A 10,178-nucleotide genomic window follows, 5' to 3' on the forward strand; every position below is an offset into this window, starting at 1 on the left:
TCGTGTCTGAGAAGCCATCGCTACATCCTGTGTTGTGAGGCTTGTGCCATGTAAGAGTCTTATAGTTTTAGGTCTTATATGCTGTTGCCTTTAGTGCAGTTTGAGTTAACATATTTGTATATGGTATTAGGTAAGGGTCCAACTTCATTCTTTTGCACGTGACTATCCAATTTTTCTAGTACCTTTTGTTGTAAAGCCTGGCCTTTCCTATTGAATGGTCTTGGTATTCTTGTTGATCATTTGACCACATATGTGAGGGTCTGTTTCTGGATTCTCTAGTCTGCTCCATTGATCACTCTGTTTGTGGTCATGCCAACACCACACTGCTTGGATGACTAGAGCTTTATAGTAAGTTTTGAAATCAGGAAACATTAGCTCTCCAATTTTGTTCTTTTTCTAGACTGTTTTAGCTTAAGGATCCCTTGAGATTCCATATGAACTTTAGGATGGATTTTTCTATTTCTGCAAAAAACATCATTTTGATTTGACATGGATTGGTCTCGAATCTAATAGACTGCTTTAGATGGCATTGTCATTTTAACAATATTACGTTCTCTAATTCATGAGTATGGGAAATCTTTCCATTTCTAAATGTCTTCTTTAATTTTTTCAGCAATGTTTTATACTTTTAATTGTGCGTGCCTTTTGCCTCTTTGGTTAATTCCTAAGTATTTTATTCTTTTTTGATGTTATTGTAAATTGAATTGTTTTCTTAATTTCCTTTTCAGATTGTTTGTTGTTAGTGTGTAGAAATGCTCCAGTGGTTTTTCATCTGGGTTTTAACTTTTGCATCGTTTTCAATTTCAATATCTTGGGATTGTCTTATGTTTTCAATTAGTTCTTTGATTTCTTTAATCATTTCAGTCATTCTCATTCTTTATAGTTCTTTGGTTCCTAATCTTTCTCTTCATTGTATCTATTGACTCTTTCGCTCATAGTAAATTGTTTTCCAGTGGTTTAAAAAAAATTTACTTTAAACTTTCAGCGAGCCATTAAATATGAGAATTGTATGCGGTCTATATGGAGGGCTTTTCCATCCAGAGAAGTTTTGCACTTGCTACTGCCAAACACCCCAGAAGCATCACTAGATGGGACCCCACTTTATATTAATTTATTCGCATTAGCACAGTGGGAAAGAAACTGCCTGCCAACACAGGAGGTGCAAGAGACACAGGTTTGATCCCTGGGTTGGAAAGATCCTCCAGAGGAGGGCAACTCGCTCCAGTAGTCTTACTTGGAGAACCCCATGGACAGAGGAGCTTGGAGGGCTACAGTCCACGGGGTCGCCAAGAGTAAGACACGACTGAATGTCTGAGCACACACACACTGGCAGTAGAATTTCTGAAACTAACTGGGTAGTATATATTTGAACCTGAGGACAGATCTACCTACATGAATTTTCAAGGGAGCTATTTCTTTCCCAGCCTGAGCTCAGGCTGACAAATAGACTTTCTCAGGATCTAGTGAGCAATGTATTTTTTTAGTCTATACTTCAGCTGAGGGGGCCTTCAAGGGTTCTGCATGGTGGTCACAGCCGCAGCGTCCTGCTTCCACATGGTTTCCAAACCTTGATCCCCATCCCCGTTGGGCCAGTGCCCCTACATTGCTGAGCCTGGCGCCCCCAGCCAGGACGGCCACAGCGCTGGGCACTCCCCTCCTCCCTCTACTCTGCTTCAGCTCTGTCTACACGTGTCCTCTGCAGCCTGCCCTGGCATTCTTGTGACCTTGGGCTGGTGCCACTCAGAGTGCCTGTGTCCGTGGTTGGCACTGAACACAGTATCTGCGCTGAGCTTCTCAACCCATCTCATGGCCCCTGTCCCAGATGATCTTTATGATGAACCAGAAAGACATCCGAAGTCTTGGCAGCGTCATCAACCAGAACAAAGACACTCAGAGCCTGGAGGCGCCTTCCCATCAGCACAAAAAGGGAGGGTGGGTGGCAAGTCAGGCTACTGACTCTCCGCGTGGTCCTGGAGCCGCATGCCCACACTGTGGAGAGCAAGCCCCATAAATAATTAACACTGAAATTTTTTTTTTTTTTAAAGAAAAGCTCCACAGTACAAGCATTCTTTTTATGGACAAGAATGCTATTTCCTTTTAAATTCAAAAGCCCCTTCTCCATTTCAGTAGAACACTGGGCCGAGTTGCTCTGTCTGTGAACGGCTGTGCATCTTTCCTCACTCAAGTCACATCTCTGAACCCAGTTTCTACAGGATGGAAGATTTACGTCTGCTTACCTAAGAGGATTTATCCATGACTTTGAGGACTAAGAGTAAATGTAAACTGACATTTATTGTTTGAGGTTAGTGTGACCTTGATTCCAAAATTAGATAAGGTCTGCACAAGATACCACAGCTCTATTTCATTCTCAAAAATTCCAAGCAAAATATTGGCTGACAGAACGCGACAGTGTCTATAAAAAGTAACAATACATCGTGTTCAGGTAGGATTTTTTTTTTTATCTCAGTTTTATTTATTTTACTTTACAATATTGTATTGGTTTTGCCATCAGGTAGGATTAATTGCAGAAATGAAAGGGTAGTTCACATCAGAAAAATCGGTATCATATACTAGAGAAATAATTTCAATAAATATGGTAAAAGTATTTTACCAAATTCACCCCCCAAATTATGATTTAGAATTCTCAAGAAATCCCTAACAATGGAAGGGTTCTTCCTCAAATGGATAAAGACTATATATTACAACAAAATCCTAGAGTCAGGTCATCCATAAGGGATGGAGGGTGACCTGTGCTCCAAGGGCCAGGATAGGACACGAATACCCACTCTCACTCACCCCTATTCCTTTAACACAGCATTGAAGATTCTGGCTAAAGTGCTTAAATAATTCAGAAAAATAAATAAATAAGTAACATTCAGTTAAACAGAAGCTTAAGGTAAGAGAAGGGAGAACGTTCAGGCTTTCGTTGGACTTGACAATCCATTTTTCTCCACAATCGCCTTATCATCTATTTGAGGCCAAGGATCACACCTGATACTTTTTTAAAAAATCCAGGACCCCACCTGGTGTCGAGTCGGTGGTAGATACTAGTTTGCAAAAGGGATCTTATCCAAGTTATGAAGTAGTAAAGATGAAATGAGTCGCATGTGGAAACCACTGTACATGTGCTAGAGAAGTAAGCTTGCAGGACATCATCCTTCGTTTTCAAAAGGCTGCATCTCCCTTCCACTTCTAAGCCTCAGAGCCCCCGCGCCCGCGAACTGCCCTCCTCGAGGCGGCCAGCAGGTGGCGCCCGGCCTCCACCGGCAGGACCCGGAAAGGCCCACTGGGCTCCGACGTCCCAAGTCCCCTCGGAAGGGCGCCCGTTTCCCGGACGCGGCTGCTCCCTTAGGTCTTCGATCGAAAGGCGCGAACGGCCCGCGGCTCCCAGCGACGGTGTGGGCCCGGCTCGCCCCACGCTTCCCTCGCAAAGTCAGGGAGCCCTCGCGCGAGGTCCCCTCCGTCCAAGACACTGTCTCGGTCCGAGCCGACCGCGGGCGGGGCACCGAGCCTGGGGTCTGTGCTCCCCTCCCCCCGGAGAGAAAGGCCGCAGGTGGGTAGAGACCTGGCCTGGCGCTTCCCGCCCTCGCCGCTCCCGGGTGCAGCCCCACGCGGGGTGGCCGGTCGTGCCGGGCGCTGGAGGGGCAGAGGACGAGTGGACCGACGGCCTAGGCCAGTCCTGAAGGGCGGCCACGGTCGGAATGACCGGCTCCGCACGGGGGCCGCCGCCGGAGCCCGCCTCCCCGGGGGTATGATGATCCCCGACAACGGCGACGGCCCCTGGATCCAAGGACAGGCCCACCTGTGGGCGAAGATGCGGTCCGGGGGCGGGGACGATGCGCAGCGCGCGGGTGATGCGCAAAGCTGGCCCGGCCGGCTGCACGGGCCCCCCCCCCCCCGCCCTGGAAGGGTGCAGGAGCCCGGCGAGGCTGGGACCACCGGTGCCCCCGCCCCCGCCCCGCGCTCGGGCGCGATGGATTCCGTGTCGGGCCCGGAAACGCCGCAGCCACCCGGGACAGACTCGCCGGCGCCACCCTTACACCTGCTCGGCTGGGCCTGAGACGGTAGCCCCAGGTGAGACCCTCCCCCCACCCCCCCACCTCACCCCCTATCCTCACCGACCCGTCCTCCCCGCTCCTTCTCCAGGTCCCGTCCACCCTGGATCGGCCTTACGAGCATCCCACCCCCACCCTCAAGCCACATGCCCTGGCGGAAGTGTCTTCCAACGTGAGAAGGTAGTATCAATATACGGGGATACAGATGATTTGTAAACACGTACCTACACTAGCTCTGCATTTTAAAGCCAAGTCCCAACGTTGCCACGTGAGGGATGCGGTGGACACAGCACTTGGATCCTTCCCTGTGGTTCCCTCTCTCTCCTTCCCTGCGCAGTCCAGGGTGAAGGGCGATTTAAAGATTTAAACAGAAACCTGTCTCGGAGCCCGGGCAGGGCCCAAGCCTCCTCCCCAGGCTGGGTGAGCTACAGGTGCAGGAGGGAGCTCGCGGCCATATTACAGCTTCATCCCCAGGGCGAAGTGGCCTTAGGAGTAGCATGGAGGGTTGTTTGTTTTTTTTTTTTGCCCCACCTCTAAATCTTAAAATCAGGTTCAGAAATTCTGTGGATTCTGTTCTTTCCTGATGAACAGCAGTTTCATTTGCTGCAGAAGTGTCTTATCCACTCGACAGGTCGTCATCCAGATTCCACATCTAAAGTGCTAGGAGTCCTCACCACAGTAACTCTTGGGTTGGAAACCCCACCCCAAGGCACAGAACTACTTTTTTCTTGGCAGACTAAGAGAAACTTCTGGGTCTATAGACTCCCCAGCACAGTCAGCTTCCCTAAAAAGCAGCAGCAGCCCTTTGCCCCAGAGTGCTAGCCCTGACCACACATCTATCTGATAAGGGCCTTCTCTGAACTGCAGATTCCAAGACTTAGGGGTGGTAGAAGTGATGAAGGAGGAGGGATTAAATAAAATGGCGAGACAGAGACAGAATCTTAAAAATCATTCAGAATTCAGGCATTGACTTCAGACATGTTTTATTATAATCTTATACAGTCTACATAAATTTGAACTTGTATTTATTTGGGTTCAGTTATAACATAGCATAATAAAAATCAAAGCACTGGTCCTCTGAAATAAAGCAGGCAATCACCATTCAATAAACACACTTGATTTATTTTGTATAAAAGGGTTAAGTTTACAACTAAACTTTTATAAAAAGTTTAGCATGAATAAGTACATTACACTTTGTATGCAGAAATGTACATTTCTGCCACTATACAAGAAAACTCTAATTAAAGAGTTCACAAGGTTTCACTCAATATATATATATATTTATATATAAATATATACACAGCATTCAGTAGGCTTGTGTCAAAAAAGGTAATTTCTGACCAAAAGACTTCATTTAAGTAACTGAATACTGATCCTTCTGGTATTCACGCTCCACCTTTGAAAAAAGGCAAAGTCTGCTTAAATTGGGCAATTCCTTGTGATTTTAACGTTTTCGCTCCCCATGGTGGGAATAGTATATAAAGAAAACCTTCCAACTGCAGAAAGGGCATTTAAAAGTCTTTTTCATAAATAACTAATATCACAGTCCAGGTCAGAAAACACCCTGGGGAAGTTGATCATTCTTAAGTTTTCCTTCCATTTTTTTTTTTAAAGGTCCATTTGACTTGTTGTCCTCCGTGTGAAATGGTTGAAAAATAAGTTCAGCGCCTTAAAAGAGCCTGTGGATTTGTTGTTGTTGTTGTGCAAAGGGAAAAAAAAAGTCATGAACACCTGCAAGAGATCGAGAGAGAAAGGACTGTTTAGGAGGTTTTACCCTAAGGGCAGAGTCAGGCAGACTGGCGCCAGGAGGAAGCCGCAGTTTGAACATTTAACCAAACACTCAAACATTGGGCAAACCCTGGCGTCCAGATGCAGCGCACACACTCGGCCTGGACAGCGCAAATTAAACATTAAAATAGCAGAGGCTCCGGGGAAAACTTCCCAACGCAATCTCCTATTTGGATCTCCAACGGCAGTGCTCACAGGCGCCAGTCTGCTTCTTGTAACAATTATTTGATTGAAAACAGCCCTTTAGTTAACAGATAGGGAAGTCGGAATCCCACATCACAGGGTCTGAGACACAGGGTAGCAATGCTCAGCTGGCCGATCCGAAGGGGCTGGAGTTTTGGGGAAGGAGGATCCCTATGGAATTTGCGGTGATAAGATTAATTATATGGAGGTTAGTACCTCATAGTACCAGAGCAATAGCAGAAAACAGCCGGGGCATGTTACAGGCGCACGAGAAGCCAGTAGGTATTCTCCTTCACCACCTTGGGAGTGAGTTACAGGCATTGATTTTTTTCTTTTTCTTTCTTTTTTTTTTTTAAGGAAAACGTTCTGGGATTTTGAGTAACAGGAGCTAGATGACTCTTCATGTCTAGGACGCGTAAACAATGTACTACGTGCAACCCAACGCAGTACACGTTCATTTACCAAACCCCCAAATTTTACAGATACGCAAGTACCCACGCGCGCACACACACTCTCCAAGCGCCAGTTCACCAACGGGGGACACAAGCAGACACTCACCATTTATTCAGCCACAGAGAGCTTTGCTGTCATTTGACATTAACTCAGAAGGGAATTCAGAAGCCTGCGAGAGAAAGGGGGGGGAAAGGCACAAGACGTTAGACAACCTTAAGGAGAAAGAACCTTAAAAAAAAAAAAAGTTTTATTTTGAACAGCAAGTTCCAATAACCCACGTTTATACTGAATTCAGACTCGGAGGCATTAATATGTCATAACTTAACAATTTCACGCACACGACTCTTTCCACAGCAGATTTGTTTTTGTTTTAAATGACAGTAACAGGGATAGTGATGATAAAGTTATTAGCCTATCTGTAAGTGAGCGACTAGGGCCCGCCGCCTGACAACGGCTCTACCCGAGCATCGCTGGGGGGAGCGGGTCTTACCTGCAAGGACAGGATGCTGATGTCGGTGTTCAGGGTGGTGAGCGGCGTCCTGGACGCCTGGCTCTGTCCGGGTCGCTGGTGGTGCAGGCTAACGATGGTGGGGTGCGAGTCCAGCGCGATCTGCAAGTCCAAGATGTAGTCGATGACGTGCTGCAGGATTTCCATCTTGCTCACCTTCTTGTTTTGCGGGATGCTGGGCACCAGCTCCTTGAGCTTGGAGTAGCAGTCGTTCATGTTGTACAGCAGGCTCATCGGGTCGTCCACCGGGGTTTTGCTCCGGGAGATGCCCAGGCCGTGGTCCGAAAGGCTGTTTTTCCTAACGGACCTCACTGGACTGAAGGCTTTCATGCTGACCGCGGGGAAGGGAAGCGAAGCGATTGGGAGGAGGGAAGCGGGCTGCCCCGAAGCTCAGGCCGCCGCCGTCGCTGCCGCCGCCTCCTGCGAAGCTCGCTACGCTCGGCACCGCGCTCGGCTCAGAATGAAGCGGGGAGCCCGGCCCGGCGGCTTTTATACGCGCTCGCCGGGGCCACACGACCCGGCTTCCCCGCGCCCCCATTGGTGGAAGGCGGTGCGTCCATCAGGCCGGGCGGGCGCGCCCATTGGCAGGCGCGGGCGCGAGGGGAGAGCTCCGTCCTTCCGCGTTCGCAGCCAATCGCCATGGGGGTGGGCGGAACGGGCGCCAGCCCAGCTGAGGTGGTAAATAGAGTACAGTGAGCGCCGGGCCCAGGGGGACCTGGGGGTGGGCAGGGGCCGGGAGAGGGCCGAACACCGGGAGCAGGGGGGCGCGGACGCGGTGGGGGCGGGGACACCCCGGGAACGTAAGCGTGCACCCCAATTCCAATCCCGATCACTAGGCGGGACCCTCCCCCTAAAGGTGCCCCCCGACGGAGGCTGCTACACCTCTAGGCTTTCAGCATCACTAAGATCACAGCACCCGCGACGGGATCTGCACGGCAGAGGGGGAAAGCCACCACGGTTCCCCGCGCCTCCCGGAAAGTCATCAAGACGTTATAGAAAGCATTTCCGAAAAAAGGGAAAACGCAAATAAGTTTGCCATCGACAACTGATGTTTGTAGATTGAGATCGGCCTCTTAAGATCAGGAAAAGCTTTGTAAAAACAAACCCCAAAACACCCACGCGCGCGCATTTCAACGACAGGTTTAAGTGTGGGATCGTGCAACCCAGAGCAACGTAGAAGGCAGTATTGTAAACTCTGTGAAATGAGTACTTACTGGATAACCGTGCTGATCGCTAAGGAGCTCCGAGACGCGCGGGACCCTTCCTGGGTTCCTTCTCTAGCACTGGGAAGGGCTATTATAATAAAGCTATTAATCGGAAATCATTAGGAGTATTTGCATATTGAAGCTGTATTTACATACACTACCCTTGAGAGGCTGCTGGTCCGCTCTGCAGTGTCGGTGGCAAAGGAAGGTGACTAGCTATGCACACATCATGATTTCTGGTGTCACATTTCAGCGCCTGCTGTATTTTTAAAGTTCTGTACAGGTAGGTGGCCCTAGCCATGGTCAATATCTTCACACTGTTTTAAAAAAAATCTATCAGGTACCAGGATGGGAATCTTCTCAGCACTAGTACTGGAGGCAGCTTCAGGTTGTGTCCCCGCCCTCAACTTTTTAAAACTTTTTCTTTCTAGAAATCTTTTAAGAACTCATTCCTGAGGTCTAAATAAAAAACGGTTTGCAGTTATTTACTCAAATCCTTTTCAGTGAATTCACACATAATTCTAACTTAAGGGAAGACTACAGTAAATTAGTTGTGTGTTTTGAAAATCATTTTTCTAGAATACAATAAACTAGGAAGTCTGAAAAAGCATTCTATTTTTAAGTGTCTTTTACTTTATCTCAATCTGCATCTCTTTGGCCTTTAAGAAGGAAAAGGAGGGCAGAACTGGAGAAAAAGTAAAGCTTAATAATGGGTAAACAGTATATTTTTCTTCAATTAATGATTAATTCCTCAGCTGGTGGACCAGCCGGTCTGGTCCTGGACAACAACTACAAACATGTGCCTGCACTACAGCTGCTCTCGAGGGAGGAAAAGTTGGTGGCGCTAGGGTAGATATCACCTACCGAAAATCCAGCCACCTCAGGTGGGAGGATGGAGGTGATGGTTTCCTGACCAGCAGAGACATCTGCTCAGGGCCTGCCCAGCAAATGCTGCCTGAGACTTCTTTGCGAACAGCAGTGGAGTCCCCACCTCTCCTCTGCTATTAAGTCTGGAAATGATTTCATCCTGAGTCCCCACAGTTCGAACCTTTTGATGTACTTTGCGTGCATGTGTTTCTGTCACATACGTGCCACAGTGGAACAGATTTTGTTTTGACACTATTTTGGTTCATGATGTTATACTTTGACTATTTTACAATAATAGCCAATGTAAACAAACATCTTTGGGATTCTCAAATTATTACTTGTGATTCTTGGACATTGCAGCTCTGAGATACTGACGCATTCCTAGCTTTTTCCAAGGACACCGTATGTTAACATCCGTGCCAGCCTCATTATCCCTCCAGCCGGGCTCCGGGCTGCTTCCTAATGAGCGTTGTGTGGGATTACTTTGCACACTCGCAAAGTTGATGAAGGCACTGCCTTCTCCCAGGCTCGTGTGTGTACCCTGATGCAGTAAAACTGCTAAATATGGTGAAAGTGTTCTGGTGTTTCTTCCTCTATCGGCCATGTCAGAGTCCAGTCAGCCTGGGTGAGTGGAATTCGATTCGACTGGCAGGCCAACCAGTTCTACATTCATTTAAAGATCAACTTAAGGGGACTATGAGGGTAAGTTCATGATTTTTTTTTTTAAAGGCCTGAGTTCCTAGTACGTTCTGTCTCAGCAAGCCCAATACGCCATTACCTTTAAAATTATGTTTTCATCGGGAAAACGGTGAGGTGAGTTACAAAAAAAAAAAAAAAAATCTGTCCATTGGTGTCTCCGTGGGCTTGAATTTGAGGCCTCTAAAGCTACAGATGGGCCCTGGTTCTGCTAGATCCGTGGGTGGTGGGAAGGTGTGAATGGTTTCCGGTGGGGGGGTGGGTGGAGATGCATGCCCCCCACCTCCCCCACTTAAAGTCACACGCCGGCCCGGGAAGGTCGCCTAACCTGGTTCCAGGGCTTCACTCCCTCGGTCTCCACCCCGGCCCGGCCGCCGCCGGCTCCCAGCGCGACTGGCCCCTCGCGGTAATGAGAAGCAGCTC

The 10,178-nt window shown here is 48.3% G+C and overlaps 1 protein-coding gene across 3 annotated transcripts; it reads right to left on the bottom strand.

Annotated features, from left to right (window-relative positions):
• Positions 1-5,021: 5,021 nt before the first annotated feature.
• ID2 (inhibitor of DNA binding 2) lies at positions 5,022-7,444 on the bottom strand. 3 transcript variants are annotated; one of them, XM_061433376.1, is made up of 3 exons: positions 6,970-7,444; positions 6,585-6,648; positions 5,022-5,786 (listed from the first exon to the last, which is right to left on the bottom strand). In XM_061433376.1, the coding sequence occupies exons 1-2, from the start codon at positions 7,315-7,317 to the stop codon at positions 6,592-6,594; spliced, it is 405 nt and encodes a 134-aa protein (XP_061289360.1). In that variant the 5' UTR covers positions 7,318-7,444; the 3' UTR covers positions 5,022-5,786; positions 6,585-6,591. The 3 variants fall into 3 exon arrangements, 2 of the variants coding, with proteins under 2 accessions (XP_061289360.1, XP_061289361.1); XR_009739566.1 differs by having other exon boundaries at positions 6,585-7,441; XM_061433377.1 differs by having other exon boundaries at positions 5,022-6,648; positions 6,970-7,439.
• Between the last annotated feature and the right edge of the window lie 2,734 nt (positions 7,445-10,178).

This window comes from Bos javanicus, chromosome 11, assembly GCF_032452875.1.
Source record: "Bos javanicus breed banteng chromosome 11, ARS-OSU_banteng_1.0, whole genome shotgun sequence".
NCBI lineage: Eukaryota > Metazoa > Chordata > Mammalia > Artiodactyla > Bovidae > Bos > Bos javanicus.

Bases quoted from the DNA above. Each gene is read 5' to 3' on its own strand.
- ID2 (XM_061433376.1), bottom strand. From the start codon at position 7,317: ATGAAAGCCTTCAGTCCAGTGAGGTCCGTTAGGAAAAACAGCCTTTCG. The intron at 6,649-6,969 runs GTAAGACCCGCT...TTTCTCTCGCAG, and splicing joins TCAGCATCCTGTCCTTGCAG to GCTTCTGAATTCCCTTCTGA.